General features: G+C 46.3%; 1 protein-coding gene across 1 annotated transcript; it reads left to right on the top strand.

Annotated features, from left to right (window-relative positions):
* Positions 1-31: 31 nt before the first annotated feature.
* gas2l1 (growth arrest-specific 2 like 1) lies at positions 32-21,143 on the top strand. The gene is made up of 5 exons (XM_079269748.1): positions 32-1,225; positions 9,811-9,918; positions 13,599-13,695; positions 14,656-14,914; positions 16,451-21,143. The coding sequence occupies exons 1-5, from the start codon at positions 521-523 to the stop codon at positions 18,531-18,533; spliced, it is 3,252 nt and encodes a 1,083-aa protein (XP_079125874.1). The 5' UTR covers positions 32-520; the 3' UTR covers positions 18,534-21,143.
* Positions 21,144-21,254: the final 111 nt, after the last annotated feature.

The following is a 21,254-nucleotide window of genomic DNA, read 5'->3' on the forward strand; positions in this document are numbered from 1 at the left end:
TTCAGTGCAAGAGGCGGGCCTATCTGCAGGGGAGACGATCCGTGGACTCGGTGCCGCTCAGTGGTCGTGGTTTCATCGACGAGGAGCCGACTGACCGCCCTTTGGACGCACAGGCATGGTGACACGTGGATTTCTGTTGGCGAGAAGACCCGCCGGCCACCGGGTGGATTAACGGGGCCCGTCGCATCATGGGTGCGTAAAGGGCGTCCCGGACCGCAGCGCTCTCCCCCTCTCACGTCGGGACCCGGCGATGCGCTCTTCCGAGGAAACAGGGTTCGCAGAGACATCCGGAAAACGCATCCATGCGCCACGGCTAGACCTCATCCCGATATGCCTCTGACAACACAAAGCCTGGCTTCAAGGAGCTCCCGTAAGAAAACCACTCATGCGAATCGGCATGGGTGCGTCAACACGGTTATTTCGCTTCATTTTGCGGGCGAGGCTTCGGCGCACGGTTGTGCAACGAGACAATCGGGAATCATCAAGTAGACTTTATCGATAGGCTACATAACTAGACAATATGGCTGATCAGAGCAACATCCAGTCCTCCGCCTCCAAGAGTATCCGGCCTTTTAAATCCAGCGAGGAATACCTGTACGCCATGAAGGAGGATCTGGCTGAATGGCTGAACACCCTCTACGACCTGGATGTCACTGCGGACACCTTTATGGATGGGCTGGGGACGGGCTGTGCCCTGTGTCGGCACGCCAACAACGTGAACCGCGCCGCGCAGGACTTCCAGCTGGAGTACCCGGAGGCTGCACAGTCCATGCAGGTGCCATCCAAAGATGTCGTATCTCAGTCACGCAACGTCGTCGCCGGCTCGTTCGTGGCGCGGGATAACGTGTCCAACTTCATCAGCTGGTGCAGGCAGGAGCTCTGGATCAAGGACGTCCTCATGTTCGAGACCAACGACTTGGTGGAGAGGTGCAACGAGAAGAATTTCGTCCTGTGTCTCCTTGAGGTCGCGCGACGCGGGTCCAAGTTCGGCATGTTGGCCCCCATGCTGATCCAGCTGGAGGAGGAGATCGAGGAGGAGATCCGGGACCAGCAGAGCCTGCGGGTCGATGCTGGGGAGCCAGCTGAGCAGAGCCCGCCCAGCAGGTGCTTCAGTCGGAAGGAGAGCAGTCACAGCGTGGAGGATGAAGAAGAGGAACCTGATCCAGAGCCGTTCATCTGGCAGCAGAAGAGAGTTTTATGTGACATGCGAAATCTGGATGAATTGGTGAGTTGAAAAGATAAAAAAAAAAAACTGCAATCCTCTGTCTATTAGTGATCTCATTATTAATTATCCAGAATAAGCAGTTGACTCCATAAAATGAGTCACAACTGCATTATGATTCATGGTAGTCATCATCATGATCTTGCAGCTCAAACTTCACATAATTGAATCCTCACTGCTCATAACACGTGGCGTATAGATGTACCGTCTCCCGCAGGCTTTGATCACAAGTGAATACCATCCAGTGTTTAGTTGTGTGGTGCTAAACAGTAAGAAGCAGCTGACAGAAGACCATTCTCTCCCACAGTAAAACACAGAAAGGTGTCAAAAGTCAAGCACCATCTCTGAAAATATCACGTCAGTGCTATGAAGCATGCGCCTCATACATTCCCCGTAGTGCGACTGAGTGTGTGCGCCTGCACCTTAACTTTGTTTTAGACAGTGCTGCTGAATTCCTGCCCACCTGTAAGGGTCAGTGTGGGTTTAAAACCCAAAAGGTCACAGGTCAACTCTGTGACATTTCACCTGCAGCCTCGTAGAAATGTCAGCTCTGTCTCGAAAGGGTTGACCGATGATCTTAAGCCTCTTTCGTTTCGCTTGTCCATCAGGAATGATTCATATCCTGCAGGTGTGGAACATTCTGAATCACTGCTTCTGCTGCTTCTTTACCAACACTACAGTTTGGTTCGAATACATTTCCTGTCCTGTGGAGTCCAAACCGTCGACTCTCGTCACTTGTCCCGGTTGAACTGTCTGACCTTTGTGAGGGCCTGCCTGACACAAGCACATTAGAGAGGCAAAGGTCTTGTTAGGGGCAAAGCTAATGAGCAGACAGACGGACCAGCGGGAGCATGTGCATGGGTTGTGAGAGGGGGGGGGGGCGTTGATAGTTTCATGTCGATGAAGAGAACAATGTCCGTCTTTGGCACCAAAGATTGTGAGGGAGGAGGGGAGACAGTCACACTCATGCTGGTCAGGCAGCAGAGCAGAGCGGCTCCTGTGTGACCTCCACGGACAGAAATTGGAGAGCATGTGGAGGAGGACGTCCAGACTGTCTGAGTCCGCAAACTCTCACTCGGCGTATGAGGATTAAACAAGCCGACTGCATGTTCAGGACAAAAAGATGGCAGGAAAGCTGCAGAGCGTATGCCTGTCTTTCCCCCCCGTCTGACATCTGCACTGACACATCCCTCAGCAGCCCGACGGTGACCAACAGACACATTTGACTGGACTGATTTGAGAAGTGGTGTTCCCAGTCAATGAAATCTCCACCTCCCTGTCAACCTTAGACAATTGCATCTACACTGTGCAGAACAGCCCACATCAGCAACATGAGGCTCTTCAAACGAGAAACCACAGGGGTTCAAAGATGAGAGGCTGCAATATGAAAACAGTACCAGAGCACCACAGTACCAACACATCTTGTCTAACGGCTTCAGCATTTCTCTTTTTGAGGCCCAGACATATATGCAATAGATAGCTCTTCATTTTCTGGACTGTATTTATTTTATTTTAAAACAATCAACATTAAATCCACATTTGTCTTTAAATACAGTCATTAGTCTGCCAGCCGCTCAGTTCTTGCTGCAAGGCATCGTGCCTCCCTGTCCTCCGTAACACCAGTCACAAGTTTATCTTGCGGAATACTTTTCTTTGTATTTGTGTCTTACAGGAGATTAGTGTCTCGGTATTACTGGAAACCTCATCTCTGGCCGACATCAGTGTCTGACAGGGAGGGAGAGGAAGAAAGTTAAAGGGCTTAGTTTCATCGGTCCACAGCTGTGACACCAGACCGTGTGTGTCCGCCACTGACTTTCCTGCATCGTCCAAGATGGGTTGTGTTTCACAGGATGGTTTGGCTCTTTTGTTTTCATTGTCATTTACTGATTTTTCTCTGTGGAAATGTTTTTTATTGAGCATTCATAACATTTTAAATCAGATTATTATTTTTTTAAATACACAAATCGTTCATGAACTGCGGCTCTATTCATATCCAATAACGTCACTGAAATGTCATCAATTAATGACCAGACCATTAGCACAGCAGCCTCAGATGCTCGTGCAAACAGAAATGCTACAAATGTGCAGATTACATTTCGTCATCATGTTGTCTCTGAACGTGTGTACGTGAGCTCAGGACGTTGTAATTAGCTGTGTCGTGCCTCCACAATGCCCCGATCCAATTAAACCTCAAGCAGAACATGTGAGCTGTGCAGCGTATGCATGAACACAGTCATTTAAGAGACATGTACTGTCTTTAAAACCTTTGCCGTTCTTGTGCAGCCGACTGCATCTCAATGAGGTTTGTACATTTGGCTCCTGTGTATTCTTCTACACGTTGTGTGGTTATTGGATGATCAAACTAATCTTGTTGAGTTCAACGAAGACAATAGAAGTGTGGCGATAATAGGATTACAGGTCATTATTCTAACGCGTGTAGAGTAACAGTCGGTTTACAGACAGCAGGATTATTTTAAGTAGTCCCTTTGAAGGACATCTGCCTCGTCAATAATCACACTAAAATGTCTCACCATATATTCTAAGTTATCATTTTGTCCTTATTACACATTACAGGGTCGTTAATGCTTAGAAACGTACACTAGATAAAAAAAATGATCCAACCTAAAAACTCTTTTCCGATGACAGTAGCTCGCAGAACCAGCGGCAACAGTTGCTGAATCTAGCAAGAAGGTCCCGAAGCAGGCAACACTGACAGCCCGTCTCATTAGGCCTCCACCAAAAGTAGTATTATGAACGTAAACAACAAACATTAGTACTCACAGCTGTTAAATCAGCAGTTTATGGAAGACGACGCGCAATGAGTGCGGGCAGAGTGCGCGCAGGTAGACAGGCAGGTAGACACAAATTAAATAACTGGACGGGCTTATTACATTCCCGTGACAGCCGCAGGTTATCTTTGAAGCATTTCATTCATGGATGGCTTTCGGGATGTAACGAGAACTTCAACAAACGAAGAAGATGAGGAAAATGACCTACCCTAGCTTTAACGCGAACATTTGATGTGTCACGTCAACGGCCGCGTGAATACAATAACTATTTCATCTTAAGGAAGCTGTCGTCTATCGAAACAACACTCATGTAAACACTCACCACCACTGTGTCTCTCTCCCACTCATCCGCCACTACGCGTGTTGTTACTCATATCACTGTGGGACGGTTTTCCGCTCTAAAGTTGAGGAAGTGACCGGTGTCTCATTTCCTTCATCAAAGTTTGAGTCAGTGACAAATTTCCCTGGAGATGTTATATTTTCTCAGTACAGCAGCTGGTTCACATCGCTATATGTACACATGAAGTGTATCCTGTGCATCAGGGGGTTTTCTATCATATCGCCACTACATCGGGATTATGACAGCGACTTCGATTGGAACTGTAAAGAAACACCTTTTTCTATGTTTTCTAGGTCTTGCCATTAGGCCCTGGGCACAAACAGAACTATGTGAAGTCACATACATGTAATAATTTAAATAACATTCACTGACCCCTTAATGCAACCTCTAATTGTTCACAAGTTCACTGCAGGCATAGCCGTCTATACAACACAATATTTGAGCGTGTAAACAACCGCCCTTCACAGCCTTCCTTCATGCACATCTTTCCTTCTTCGCGCTCAGTCATTTAAACTGGTTCATGTCTTATTTCACCCCAGGCTTCAACATTCAACCCTTGTTTAGTTCATATATGTGCGATTCCCATCCCCCACCCCTTGTCTCCGACAGAGACGTGAAAGCAAAGAGCACACCAGTATGTCTTGTTGGTGGCATTGACGGGGTGATGTGAATAGACTGCCACTGTTGACAGCGAGGCAATCAAAGGCTTTGGATGGAGACACCAGCAGAGCAAAGGGGGGGGGGGAGTAATAAAGAGAGAACATGTGTGTATTGTGTCGATATGGACAGTCTGCTCCATTAACCTTATGGTCCAATTCATGCATTCAGGGAATAAAATAAAGGGGAGTAGACAACAGATAGTGTGCCCAGAGTGACTTCACTGTACACTCTGTTAAACCTGACTGGAATGGATGTTGCTCTGGGAGGGAGAGCTACAGTACAGAGGGGAGCTAGAGTGAAAGAGAAAAGTAGGTCATGCTTTGCATTGGGTCACACTCGTATGCTTTGCTGAGAGAGCGTGGCATCCTTCAGTGTTTCTCCCTCCTGTGTCACATGCACTCATGTTTTTTGGGGTTTCGTATTTGAAAGGTTGTTTTTGTTTAACCTCTGGACTTTGCACAGTAACAGTACAGACCAGACTCCACTCCACTCCTCACTGTTTTCCATGCAGCAGTGTGCGTGTGGAAACAGCTGACTCTGCACTCTGTTTGTCTTTATTGCCTTGCGTTTGATGCTGTCCCTGGATTGTTTGCATGATTATCATTTAATTGGGGCGTTCATCCGAATAGTCTGTGTGAGTGGTCTGGTTATTGCCTGCAGCCTCGTCATGCTGGTCTCAGGTGGAGACTCAGGATGAGAAAAGCGAAGGACGTCCATCCCTTTAAACTCAGCTGTCTCGAGGAGAGGTGCTGAGCCTCCTCATCAAAACAAACCGACAACTGACATAGATGATTTAACTTCCTGCGCTGGGTGATTACGCCGCTGTCTGACTGAAGCAGATAGAGTTATTCCCCTTGCAGCACTTGATGTCCATTCGATTGATATATTCTCCCAGCATCCCAATGGGCGGTTTGTCATGTGGTCAGCAGACATGCATCGATTTTCATGAATGTTTTCCTTGAAGCGGTGGATGAGGCCTGGAGCCAGTATGATTACATTTCTCCCTGATCAAACACACATCACAGGCCATAACATGAAGGCATGGTGGTGTTATTGATGTAACAGATGGAATAGTATCATATGCTTATTTGCTTACTTGTGTCTGTATGGTAAATATGCTGTTGATTTTCTGGCAGGTGGATTTATTTGAACCTTCGGACAGAGCCAGACTGGCTGTCTCCTCTGTTTCCAGTCTTTGTGCTAAGCTAAGCTGACTAGCCATACATTTAATGGACGGATACAAAAGTGGGATCAATCTTCTCATCTAACTCTCAGCCAGGGAAAAAAAGTGTATTTCCCAAAATGTTGAACTATTGCCGTAATTCGTTCTTCTTTGGTATATTATTTGGCTCATTCTTGCTGTGAAAATTGTTACTGGCATTAACTGACACACCTGATCCTGAGGCCTTTAACCAACCCCTTTTCTCCATCTCATCTCTGCTGGTGTGGCCTGTTGAACCAGGATGCTAACAGTCTTTAAACACATGTGTGTTCATGATCTCTCCGCATTAATTCAGTCCTTTATCAGCTCCCTGCACCCCCCCCCCCCCCAGGTTGTTTAAAGAGATCATTTTTTGCAACAGAGGTTGTTCCATGTTTACGAGATGTTGCGTGGTCGTCCACGGAGGAGTCGTTTGTGCAGGCGGTCAGGACGGTGGTTTAATAGGAGGATGGAGTCGGACATGTAGCTGTTTTTCAGTGTTGTGTTCACATGCCTTAGGAATGCTGACAGTGGGTGGTGAAGCAATAACCCCTCAGGTTCAAAACCTCTCCCTCCTACCAAGTAGGCGCCCGCAGTGTGTTGTTGTCTCTCTGTGCTTATCTAAAGGTGAGGTTGTGTTATCTTGGGAAGTTTCCAGTCATGATAGGAGATCCTCAAGGTAACGGGATAAGCTAAGAGAAGAATCTTGTTGTCATTGTTTGGCTTCACCCTGAAAGCGTTCCACACGGTCAGCCGTTTAATCCTCCCAACGTATTCTGCCGTGAACCCTCCGATCTACAGTCGTCTCTCAGGAAGTCAAATCCTGGAAACACCCTTGTGTAAATTCCCGTGGAGTGAGTTGTAATGTTCACTTTTTATTGTTGACGTTTTGGCTGCAATTATGCCCTTTGCATAGCAATCATAAAAGCAGCCAGTTGCAGCAGGCCAACACGCCTATGTTTGATGACTGCGCTGGAGCAAAGCTCGTGGCTGTACGTTGTTTGTTGACTCATGAGGAGAACAGACTGTATTCAAACATCTGTGCGGCTGAGAGTACACTGATACAATGTGGACCCCAGTCTGAAAACAAAACCAGAACGATATTATGTGTATTCACTCAATAACCTCAGTAAATGTAGAGTAGGACAGTGTTGGCAACCTTGTGCATTCCTTTGTTCTACCATTTTATGTCACGCTACAGTATACAGTCTTAGAGTAGCATGTCAGGCCACATCTCAAATCAGTAAAGAAAATGAGGAATACAACCAAAACATCTTGATCTCCCCCTCCCATTTCCTCTCGTCATCCCCAGGGTTCGCTCAGCCCTCAGTCTCGGATGGCCCTTCAGATGTTGGCAGGTCAGGAAGGAAAGGAATGAAGAGATTATTGACTCACACTGAGCAGATAGTGCATGATCTGAGCGCTGGGATATTTAAAGCGATGTGTACTGTGTATGTTCTCTACATTAAACTGCTTTGAGGCAAACACGGCTGCTCAATCCAAAGGCAAGGCCGCAGCGGTTTCTTCACAATGACGGTGTTTCTCTCTCCGCTCGAAAACATCTCTGCATTCCTATCTCAAGAGAGATACGGCACATTCTCACAATAGGGGAGTGCTGTGGATTGTTCAATCGCTTTTCTTTTCCTTCACAAACACCTGCAGCTCTCGCTGAGAGCGTCCCTGATGTGGCTGCATCCATAATTCATCTTCCAGTTTTGTCGCATCGTTCCAGCTCCACTTCTGCATGTTTCCTGCGTGACCTTGTCTCCCTCCTCCCCTTCTATCTCGTTCCGGTGTGTGTCTGTCTGTGTGTGTTTTGGTTTCAGTGTGTCTGTTTGAATCCATTGTTGACAGAGTGAAGACATGGGAAGTGCAGACATTTCATGTCTTAAGGCTCCACAGAGTAAATATTTCAAATGCCAGGTCTGCTATTGATTGGGTTATTCTTAAAAGCCGTCGTGGTTGGACTGTGTAACCGGCTCAGTGTTTCGTACGAGACACAGTGTGCGAGTCCTCCACCTTCCCTCCGGAGGAAAATGCACGACCTCAGCTGAACAGCTCTGGGGAGGTTTTGGGAGCGAGAGAAAGGCTTTACTATAGCGGGAATGAAAAACAAAAAAGAGTACAGTTAAAAAGGGAAGGGTAAGGCTATGTGTGTGTGTGTGTCTGTTGCCATAGCAATCTTTCCATTAAGTCACTGGCCGGGGTTTTTCCAAACGGCGCTCATCCACCTACTGAAAGAATGAAAGACGGAGTGACAGAGCGGAGAGAAAGAGAGGGAGCAAGCTGATGTAGAGATGTAAGCAAAAGAAAGGAAGCAAAGACAAATATAGTGCTGGTCAGCGAGTGCATGGGCTGAGAATACAGTCGGAAAGACAACAAAGCCGATGAGAGAGAGAGAAAAGACAGAAGCAGGTGAGAGGGAGAACAGAGAGGCAGGTGAGGTGCTGAGGCTTAGCGCTGATCCCAGCCTCTTTAATCAGCATAGGAACGAATGAGGGGTGCTGTGTGAGGAAAATAACAAGGTGCCTCCTTAATCTACCGAATACACCATAATGTAGGTGCTCATACACACACACACACTGCATCCCATCAGCCCTGCACACAGCATGAAAGCTACTGTAAACAGCCAAAGGGTGGGAGCTCACAACCTGACATTTTCCTCTTAACACGTCATTTGATCACTTAAATATCAATTAAATCCTCTCCTGCCCTTGGTAATGGCCGCCCCTGCACGCACAATCATGGAGCGCTTATTCCTCTTCTCTCCCTGTGCTTCCCTCGGTCCACTCTGCTGCTTTTCTTTCTCTCCCTCCTGGTCGACAAGTGCGCATACGCCTTTGTCTGTCAAAGACGCCAAGAAAAACATCAAAGTTGTCCAATCCTGCGAGAGGCCAGGCCTGTGCAACACAGGCGGATCTCGCCCCACCCTGCAGTCGTGTCTGTGCCTAATAAGCACCCGCAACCACAGCAAGGGCACTGGCTTTGACTCCTTCGATTGAAAACGCAGCTGGCAGCACAGGCCTGCTGACATCACCACCACCACCACCAGTCTGGTTTCTGAGCTCTTTCCCTCCTCGGTTCATGACGTCACAACCCGAAACAATGCCATGTGACAGCCCAGAGAGGCAGAGAGGGAGAGCATTCATTAGCATTTTCCACATATGTATTTTGGTGCTTTTGTGACACTTTGCGGTGAACTAAACCACCAAAATGTTCTGGAGGGATGAGACGAGGCAGGGCTTTTAATGTGGTGAGAGAGCGGGGCGGGGAACCCTATCACCCAGTGGGTGCTGGAGAAAAAAGTTGGCAGGACGATGACGCACAAACAATCCACACTCAACGCCCTCATACACTCAGGAAGCCAAGACATTCCTCACGCCATAAACCAGAATCATTGTGTTGTTGACACATAAGCGCTCAGAACCAGCGGCGCTTTGGTCACTGTGCAGATATTTGTGACTAAACGTGACCTCATGTACGGGCACTGACCCGAAGAACAGGAAAGGATCACCGTCAGGTTCCCCTCATGCGTGTTTGTGTGTGTCACGTTTGTCCGCTGCGGATGTTTCAGCTGCTTTTGTTTTGTTCTCCTCAGGTGCGTGAGATTCTGGGCCGGTGTTCCTGTCCGGCTCAGTTCCCCATGGTCAAGGTGTCGGAGGGGAAGTACAAAGTGGGAGACTCCAGTGCATTGATCTTCATAAGGGTAGGCCCTCACCTCCATCAACAGACTTATCTGTGACTGTGAGCCACCAGACATGTCTTTGTTTCTTCGCTATTTATGTTTGTAGATTAAGGAAGACGGGAAAATAACTGCGCATTGTATTGTTGTCAGTGGAATTCAAGATGTTTGATCAAATGCATGGATGCGTTGAATATCAAGCACAAACGAAAAACTGCTTTCATTAACAAACTGCCAGCCTTTAAAACTTTTAGTTAATTTCATGAAACTAAAACTGCCTTTGATGAAGCAACTTAACATTACTGGAGGTATAAATAATACCAAATCTAAGAATAAAACATGAGTTCATGTACACTGTCAGGTCACTTGTATTTGAAGTTTGTTTCTAGTTTATTACAACTTAGATCTTATTTTAGGAGTTGGACTGAACCTGAATTATCCCTTTTACACTACTGCACATGTCCAGCTGAATATATAGAAGCCTCTTTGGCACTGTGCACAGAAGACTATGAGGCCTGCAGTAATTGCATGGAACCATACGGTGTTGGCATATGGCATCATGTGTTTGTTTGAAGGAGAGCAGTGTTATGCAGCAACAGATAAACCCCTCAGCTGCTCGGCTGCATCAAAGCCCAGAGAACCGTGTATGTAACAGCATTGTGAGTCCTGTCTCTCACATGAGTGTTTACACAGGACTGTACTTTTTTTTTCTCCACTGAGACACAATTAGAGCGTTAGGTCACTTCCTGTGTTGGCCCTTATCTTGGCTGTAGCCTGTTTCTGCTGGACTGTTTGTCTCAGTTTCAGTTTAAGAGCCGCCACTGAACCTGCTTAAGGCCTCACAGGACTGGGCAGGAAGTACCGGGGATCGATTTGGTTTCACTTACCGAAAATGTACCCCAGCCAGATGAATGTGACTTAATGACTCGCTGACCTATTAACGGTCTTAAATGTCAATAATACGTCAATGTTAGCGGCACCGCTTGGTCCAGACAGGGAGATGTGAAATACACTATGTGGGAAATCGTATTTTCTACATTATTCAAATGTGTTGTGTGTGCCGTTGTGTTCAATCTTATATTTCACTTTAAAAAAAATGCAAGACCCTCCCCAGCATTTTTTTACATTTTCTTTTGGCTTTCTATATTACTGCCGAATCGTTTTAACACAAATAACTAAAAGTTTAGATGAAGAATTCTAGAATACAACAACAAATTACAAACAACAACATTAGCCGTGGCAAACATAGAAACATCTCTCTATTTTCTAAAGACTATGTAACATGTATTCTGCTTTCTGTTATGAAAGCACACTAAAGTGGTCGTCTGTCATGAATGAAGTCCTGAAAAAGAGACAGGATTGTTCTCGTCTGCATTTTATGTCATGAATGCACAATTGTGTGCGATTAGGCGCACTAAAGCCATCATTAAAGGCTGCTAAAGTAATCCTGCGAGAGAAGGCTGGAGAATAAATTTGTAATGGGAAAAACATAAAAGACCTCCCTCCCTTCAGCAAAATTAAAGATAGAATAGAAATATACTTTATTCATCCCCAAGGGGAAATTTGTCAAAAATATACATAACCTCTCCTCCCTTCTTATAATTTCCCAACAGTCTCTAAGATGTTTGACAAATAGAAGCTCATGTTTGCCTGTTGGAACAGCCATTTTAATGGGATAGATGTGTGTTTACATGTGCCTGTTTGCGGTGTGAGTGTGTGTGTGTGTGTCTGAGAGCCTTTGACTTGTCAGATTAGCTCTCATCACCCTGTCTCCGCCCTCTCCTGATTCCTCACTAAGGGATGACAGTGATCACACATATGCCCGAGCAGCTACAAGTGCGGCCAACACACTTCACTTCTTCTTCTGAGGGGAGCTGGGCAGCCGGTGTAACTGCCAGTAAACCCCTATTCAGCTGCCAAAGCTCTGACAAGGATCTCAGGCTGAACGAGGGGATGAGGCGGGGAAAGCAAATGGGCGAACCGGCCGCATGAACTTAATAAGGCGCCTTTGTCCCCAGGGAGGCCGCTTCCTAGAGGGAGGAGATGCCTTTAGTCGAGGGGCACAACGGCTGAAATGAACCATGAGCTTAATTTTTTGAGCTCACCAGCGAGATATAAGAAGAAATTGGTTCAACACGCCCCCGCAATGATGACAAGAAGCCTCTCTGTTCGCTGTTGCCATAGAAACAAGGATCGGGTCTCTCTGCACACTGTGATACCCCTTCAGTGGTTGGGAAAGTAGGCGGCTATGCCACAGATCTGAAGTGGAACATGGTCCCAAATCGTCCATTTAGCCTCAACAGACTCAAAATGCATAATGAGCTTATTAGTTATGGAAACAAGTGATGTAGAATGAAATAAGAGATTTAAAGCATTTTTAAGACTCTCGATCATTCTCTCTATAGTCATGCAATTATCCCACTCAAATGTATTTGTTTATTGGGATTCCCAGTAGCTGTTACTATCATGACAGCTACTCCTCCTCCGCAGTGAATACGAACACATTCTTTGAATAGAGATATGAAGCCATGTCTATAATGTCACAACAACAACACGTCTATTATCATATACTGTTGTGCAAAAACTACAATAAGTGATAAGAGAGAAATAACAGCAGATCTTTTCTGTAAACTGCTAAGACAGAGCAAAAGTTTATCTGCTGTATTGAAAAAGTTATATTTCAAAGTAACCTGTTTATACTGTGAGATCTGATCGAGATAAGCAGATCAGCTGCTTTGACGGATTTGATGTCGTAGGGGAGCAAGGCCGATGAAAAGGCTTGTCTTGGATTGGCGGGGATTGTATTAGAGAGAACGTGGGGTCAGGCCTCTCTCTGACCACAGCCAGGGACCAGGAGATGAAGCGCTGTGCCGCATGTGATTTGGTGGAAAAAAAACTCTGTGCCAGCCCACGCAGATCTACCACTGTGGCTTTGCCTTCCTGCCCTCTGAGACGCGGGTACAACCTTTAAAACATGTGGCTGGCAGACCCTAGTGCACAACCCAGGGCAGAGGGACGCATCCCCTCGGGTCTCCCATCCGGCAAATTGTGTCGCTTCAGTGACGGCAGCTTCTGCCTTGAGGGTCTGAGGCTCTTCGGTCTGATATTGTGGATGTGTGTGTGCTTCAATGAGCAGAGGAGAGTAGGAAGTGACATATCCAACCAACCCCCCTCTGTTATGACAATCCAGGCCCCCCCCCCCCCTCTCCACTCCTCTCCACGGCAACTGAAGTCTACGCTGAGGAGCAGAGAGGACAGCAGGGGTGAGTTACCATGCTAATTCACCCCGCTCCCCTCTGGAAACACGGGCAAGCCAGCTGAGAGGCATGAGATAGGCCAGAAAAAGGGGGTGTCTTTCACAGCACTTTGGCTCTTTCTTATGCTGCCGTACTGCTTAATTGTGAGTTGGCATGGCAATGAACAGCCCTCATAATGGCAGCAGCTGGGGGTGATGTGGGAGAAAGAGGGGGGGGGGAGAGGCAGGGGCACAGGCAGGGGTGCACCTAGATGTTACGTAACATTGAAGACCGGTCAGCCTTCAGCGAGCTGCCCCACTTATGGAATTTGCATATCTATTGACTTGTGCAGTGTGCGTGTGTGTTAGTGCAGTTTACCAAAAGGTTCAGCCATTTTATTTGTGCATGAATGTGTATGTTACTTTCCGTTCATCTATTGAAGCCTTGTCTTCTCTTTTCCTGCCTCAGGTCCTTCGTACTCATGTGATGGTGCGTGTTGGAGGGGGCTGGGACACATTAGAGCACTATTTGGACAAGCATGACCCGTGTCGCTGTGCTGCTTTTGGTAAGGTCCCTTCTCGTTGCCTGTCGGCCCCTTACAAAACAACTTAATTGTTGTCTATCTGTGTTGCATAAACATAATGCATTTAAGATCACAAACAAATGACTCACATCGGATGTGCTATGTTCAGAGTCGCAGCAGACTCTGCGAGGGTCAGCAATGTGGAGGAATAGTGTTTGTCATACAGTCCTAATGGACACAAAAACATACTTCCAATTCTAAATTCTGTCATTTCATACAATCAGATTTTTGCTGTCAACTGATTTGACATTGTTAAATCGTTTCATGCTGAAACCTGACCAAAATGACTTCCAGCCAGGGAAGTTAGGCCCGCAAGATGATGCAAGTTTGTAATGGAAAATGTGAAGTCACTCGCTACCTGATCCCACAACACTGTGCAGCAACTCATCTCAACACGAGTACTTTTTCTTCTTTTTTTTCAAACCAAAAGCATTCAGTGTTTACACTCACTTTGTTGAGCAGCACAGAGCACAGAGATACGTGCTCATACACTGTGCTGGATGAGACCGTCCCTCCTTATCTACGGGTCCAAGTTGCTGCTGAAGTGATGGAGGTCAAGGGCCGAGCGTCTGGCCTGGACAGCTGACCACAGCTGAAATCATAATTGGTGCTACATTTCTAACCACAAGCGGCCATGTTGAAGATCATAGAGTTATTAAGTGACAACAGACATATGCCTTTTGTGTTCTATTCATGTTCTCCCTATATGGTGGGATCATCAGCATCTCTCTGGTTGGCTAATATCACAAGTAAGGGTCCATCGATCTCTGGCTCAGGGAAGCACACAATAACTACTGCTGCTATCTAAGAGCTTGAAGACATTTGATGTGGTTAACTATGATATATATTATGGACCTCTTGTATTCCTGGTGATTGTACAGACAGTCTGACAATGTTGGTTGGTAGTCTGTCTTAACGCTTGTTATCAATCTGTCTCCACAGCCCACCGCTACCACCAGGCCAAAGCCAGTGGCCAAGGTCAGGGAGGCCACAGCAAGTCCTCGAGCGCCCACTCCTCCCGCTCCACCAGCCCAGGTCCACACTGGCGGAATGATGGCATCGCGCCGTACAAACCTCCTGACAGGCCCGGCCGCTCTCAGAACCCGTCCGGCCCCACCGAGCTGGACTCCGGTGCAGCTCGCATTCTACTCCCACGGCCGCCACGAGACCGCTCAGAACCCCGCCACTTTAATCCCCTCAGGTGATTGTGTGTGTCTACGCAAGTGTGCGGATAAGTGTGTTACCTTGATTATAAATGAATCCCTCACAATTGGCCCGGCAGGTCACGCTCAGTACACAGATGACCAGACAGACAGAAAGACACACACACACACACACACACACGCACACACATAGATCTGGGAATATGCACAACAAACACACATGCCAGGAAGCCACAGATTAGGCCAGAGCAGATTTATCTAATCTCAGGTGACATTAACCCGTCTCACGCAGCCATTCTACAGCACTTCCTAGTAGCTACAACATGGACGCCAAACATATTTACTCAGCTCTCCTTTTCCCCACTCTTCAACTTTCATCCAGTAATTAGACTGCCGAAAGATGGGCCATGATTTTTTGTGAGCTCAAGCCTTTCTTCTCTTGCCACGGTGAACAGATGGTCTAAAATATGAAGCCAGTGACAAATTAAACCACACATCATTTTCTCTGATATGCATTTGATGTCGCGGCCACTCTGGTGGGATCACAGAGTAGAGGCATGTTAAGGCTATTGTAAGTGGCTCTTTCTATGGGATATAAAGACAAAAAACGATGAAGCTGGTTAAAGGTTTAGTTGGTCACATACCTTCCCTATACGTCAGTGCGAAGGCGCCATTGTTTAACACAATTCGGAGCTGAATGGTGGTTTACTTTGGACTCTAGCCAAAGTGTGGCTCATTTCTGCATTGAGCGATGGCTCAGACCAGACGTCAAGGCAACAGCTCATTCGTATTAACCCTGCGTGGGGGGGGGGGGGGGGGGGGGGGGCATCGTGTTTCAAGTGCGCCAGACTAGATGAGGACTAATCTGACAACTATCCCGAGACAACTGTTCCCAGCTAACTAGGGAAGTAGGTCAACAGGTGGGCTCCATGTAGGCAAGTAAGCATGCCTGCATATATACAAATCTAATTTCTGAGGATGACTTTAGAAGTCTGGGTTAATAAACACGAATTAAAAAGCACAACCCGTGATCTACCGGTAAATTAAAACAAAACTGTATACGACCTCACCACCAACATTCAAAACACAGGACGGCAGCATGCTGTCATTCCAAAATTGACCGAGAGGTCTTTTAATGCATGGACTCTAGGCAACAGCTTAATACAGAGTTTTTAAAATCTTTACAGTTAAAACAGAAATACAGTAAATCTTGGGCTAAAACAGGCCAATATGCTCTATTAAGATAAGTTGAGAAACAGACCAACAGTTGTATTCTTATCTGCATTTATAGGATTATTTATGTGATTTCATCACATAAATAATCTTCATAGTCAAACAAACAACACACCCTCTACTGGGTATTTAAATGTCCAACTTACAAAACATACTTTATTAATCTGTGCTTATCAGATCGATCTAGATCCAGATCCTGAGCTGATTATATAGTTAAACCTGATGGTGTGTGACAGTGGAGTGTCTGGTTGACAGTGGACAGCGCTATGTGTTGAGTTAGAAAATCCACAAATGTTTGTAGTTTTATTACGAACATACTTTACTCTGTTTCTTCTCTACAGGAATAAGGAGACAAAGTTGCCAGTGACGAGACGTCTGTCTGGAGACAGTGACTCCTCAACAGCCTCCTCTAAGGGAGGAGGAGGAGGAGGAGGAGGAGGAGGAGGAGGAGGAGGACGGTTCTCTCTGGCTGGTGCCTCACGACGCTCTGGTGATGAGGTAGTCCTGCTTGTCAATCGCAAGGAGGGGAAGCATGTGATTGAGAGGCCTGGAGCTGGAGATCAGACCCCATCCCTGCGTCCCTCACTGCCCCATGCACGCAGCCAATCTCGGGAACGTACTGCTCTGGCTCCAATACTCAAACCGAACCCACCACAAGGATCCGCCGATGGATCGCGGACTTCCCGCACAGAGAGGGGCCGCTCCCTTGGAAACGAGGGCCAAAGGAGGCTCCACGCTCCACGCTCCCACAGCCAGAGTAAGTTAACTTCCCGTACTCGCCCCAGTGATGCCAGCCCGGGAGCCACGTCCTGCTACAGAGACCCTCAGCACCCACCTTCAGACAGACGAGAGGATCTTCGGGTTAAACAATTGCCCCCATCCTCTCCCAGGATAGGCGGTGGGTTCACCAAGAGGCAGTCGTCCTCTTGCTCTAACTCACCTATTAAAGGGGTCCAGACCAACAACAGCAGCCCCAGCAAGAAGATTATAACTACTCCCAGACCGCCTGCCCCTCGCTCACCCTCCATAGGAAAAGGCAGACTTCTGCCACCAGTCACGGGAGGTCGACGTTCACCTCACTCAACTCCCCGCAACTCTCACCATCATGCTGCACGCGCCCCTCGGACGTCACAGGGCCCTCGCTCTGCTGGGCGAGGCCACTACAGGAGCTGGTCTGGCCTTGAGCGCCAGCAGCCCGAAGAGGAAGGACTGGCCCTCGGCTTCCAGATGCTGCCAACCCTAGACCCCCAGAAGGAGCAGGACCTGTATCGCAGCTTTGAGGCTGAGTTTCTGGCCAATACACAGCAGGCCATAGGAGTGTCTTGTAGAGCCCCCGGAGTGACGCTGCAGGGACCTGAGGTACATTCAGTGTCAGCACCCATTGATCCTAATGTCACTGACTCTGCCTATTCCTCCTCGAACTCCTCCACCTCCTCCCTGAATGTGGGGGCAAAGATTGGAACTCTGCCTGACCTCAGGGAATCCAAGAGAACGACTCCCCGTCACTTCCCACCGGAGGACACCTTAAGTTTACTTTATGGACACAATTTTGGAAGTTCACACAACTTTGTTCAAGGAGAGCCTGAGCACTGGAGGGAGCGTGGAGGGGGTCTCAAGAAGCTCCCGGCCATCTCTAGCTCCATCGAGGAGAAGGAACCTCCATCTTCCCTGCCAGGTCTTGTTGACACAGACAGATTTATGAATCAGTTCCCCTCACAACCTGCTTTCCACTGTAGGAATATGAATGGAGACCATGGAGGTCATCCTCCCACAGGGGGGCTGACAGGTCAGCAGGGTCAGCTTGGCTGGGGCACAGGGCCTGAAGGAGATGTTCCTCTGGGGAATCGCCAGCCAAACTTACCTTACGACCTAGAAAATGGTGACGGCAGTGATGACCTCCCGCCCCCAGAGGCATGTCCATCACCTGTGCCCCTTCCCCCCTCCGAGGACTGCTCCTTCCAGGATTCCTCCAGTGAAAACTCATCCATGTGCTTCAGCCTGAGTGAATCCCGCTCTGAATCCCCCCCACCATCTTCACCCGTGGCCAACGGGGACAACAATGGAGAAGGGCTGCAGACCAAGACAGGGCAAACTAAGGCAGACAGCGTAGCCCCTATCTCACAGCACAAACTGAGAGGCAGACTGAGGCCTCGCACTGACAACAGGCCTGAAAACAGCCCCTCACGTATCCCCACCCCGGTCAGCTACAGAGATCTGCAGGCTCACGACACATTTTCCCCAAGCCACACGCCACCGCTGTCCCCTCAGAGCTCGCGCTCTACCGGTCGTCCAGCCACATGCAAAAGCCTGCACCAGGCCTTCGCAGATATGATCCATCCTCAACCGCGTTGCCCAGCCATGGGCAACAAAGACTGCTCCTACCCTGGACAGTCAGGGAGCCTGGACACTGAAGCTTGGATGTAGCACCGATGAAATCGGGACTTGTTGTCATGAATTCTGACTGCTGTGTAAAAAAGAAAAAGACTGGGCTATTCACTGTTTTCATTGCATGTCCAACACCTTCTTTTTCACTTAGTTTCTCCCCTGATGAACTGCAGGGGCTTCACATTGCTTTTATGTTGCACTCAAGCCAAATTATTTATTACCAAAGGAATGGTTTTTAACATTACTTTTACTGTACTTTTACATTTTTTTTTTGCAAAGACACTCCTGAAATGCTCCCGGTTGATACAGAGAGATAAAGAGAGAGCATATGTGCTGCCATGGGCCCTGCTGAGGGGCATGGTGGAGTGCCAGGGATTTAAAGCTGCAGCTCTATAAACAGTGTTAACACTAAACCTTTCGTCACATGGATTGGCTCCCTCTTGTGGTTTGCCACTGTATCTCTGCTTGCCTTGATAGTCAAAATACTGGTATGATGACTGTGATGTATTCAGTCTCTCCACATTAGCGGTCTTCATATATGACTCAGTATGCTTACATTCACAATATACTAATAGGTAACATAGACAAAGGTACCCCCATCATTCCTCAGAACACTACGCGCACTACCGAGCTCTGTACAGTCGTCTGCTGTTATTAATGTTCGCCACCTTTTCACAACTGAGGTCGGTGTTGGTTTTTAAATGCTTAATGTGCAACAGGTTTTTAAGATTATGTTTAATGCAGTAAAACATTTAAACTTTATTTCTAATTTCAAGTGGATTAAGTGTAAAAAAACAAGAGGTGCAGTGAAGGTTGTGTTACTTTGTGTCATTGTCACTGAAACAGAAACGTTGGGAGCTCCTGCTCCGACCGAACTGTACTCTGGAACACAATGCTACACGTATACAGAAGTCAAAGGCTGAGGAGAATGACTGTGTAAATACGTTTTGATGTGCTCACTAATATATGTGGGTATTTTGTATATGTAAAAAAGGCTTTGAATATGTAGTTTAATGTACATATTCACTGTAATCAGTTCTGTGCTGCCTTAGCTATGCAATGTTGGTGTTGGAAATGCCTTGACGATTCCCTTTGCCTTAAAATGTATTCAGAGGTTAGTTTTTGCTTTATTACGATTTATTCAGTAACCCTACATTGCCATCATTAACGGTTCATGATAATGGAAATTGGAGAGTTTGAGTGTAAATGTGGAATTAAGTGAAGAACATTGCCAAGTTGAATCATACATTATACGTAATGTAGATATACAATTCATGATTAAGATATATAATTTATTGCCTCTGCCCTTAGTTGTTTTGAAATACAAGAAGCCAGATAACCTACTTAGCAGATGGATTCAAAGGCACAGCACACGATATGGGGACATCTAGTGGTTAAAGAAAGACATGTTTTATTCAAAGTAGAAGGACACCGTGATCCGTGGTGCTTATTAGAGCCAATGACAACGATATTTTAAGGCAAAGTTTGATGGAGGAATAAGGACCTTGAGTGTCTGAATGTGTGCAACATTGCATGAATAATAGACACTGGAACTGGATATTAACGTCCTCTTGTGAAGCTCTGGCACAGTTGTGAAGACTTTGAGAGGCCAGACGCCCAGCTACAGTACTTCTGTTTTTGGCATGTAACAGGTGTGGACTTTGTAAAATATATTTGAAAGTGGAAAAGTTGAATTTGATGTAAATTAAGAGAAGTGGGTGGTCATTTGTTTTTGATGTGTTATTTACAGTGGTTTTGAGAAATGCAACATTTGTGGATGACATCGTTGTGCAGGGCATTGACACAGTAAATGGGCTGGAACAAAAGAATGTGCATATATTTGTGTACATGAGAATATGTACAGAGTTGGAGTGAAGAGGGGAGTGATGTGGGTCTAATTTATTTATTTATGAAATGAAGTTTCATTGGGCTCAAGTGACATCTGTCTTCCAATATGTTGTTAAATGAGCTGTAAGTGTTTCGGGAAATGTAATGGGGTCCACTAAAAACAAACATCGGGCATTTAAAGATGCTCTTCTCAACAGTATACTTTAAAGAGACATAATCCATTCGAAATGTTGCCAGTTTAAAAACTGGCATGAAACAGACAAACTGAACATAATTGGACTGTTTTACAATACAGATACAGTAATATGATTTAATGCAGAGTCCTCATTGAAATAATGTATGATGTTTCAGTATTGTAAGAGCTTTTTATCACTTTCACCTGTATAACAGATGTTTATATGTATTCTAATTATTTTAATTAGGTTTGGCTTATTTTAATAATACATTTGCATTTTGATCAACTGGTGTTTAAAACTGACCAGTTATGTGAACTATGTCTTTGTTCAAGCATTCGGTTATCAATCACAACAGAGAATGATTGTCCTCATAATCTGCTCTTTTGTCTTTCACAACTTTTCAAATTTCATGAATCTCTCTCTCACTCTCTCTATCCCTAATCAGCGAAATCTGAATGTTCATGATTTGACAATTTCTTGTTTGCTAATGTTACTTTCACTGAAACTTCAGTTAAATGTACAGATTGCTTGACATTGTGGAATTTGTATGTATGAAATAGCAATACTGCAACATTTCACTTTTTTTTAAGTTGAAAAAGCTGTCAAGTTGTTCTTGTAATAAATATCTTCCTCTGAAGTTCATGAAACATCTCTGATCACTTTTTCATGTAGAGCTTTGGTCACAGCACTGTGCCCAGCAGATTGGGATTGGATTTAGGGGAAATCATGTGATTTT

This window comes from Melanostigma gelatinosum (assembly GCF_949748355.1).
Source record: "Melanostigma gelatinosum genome assembly, chromosome: 6".
Classification (NCBI taxonomy): domain Eukaryota; kingdom Metazoa; phylum Chordata; class Actinopteri; order Perciformes; family Zoarcidae; genus Melanostigma; species Melanostigma gelatinosum.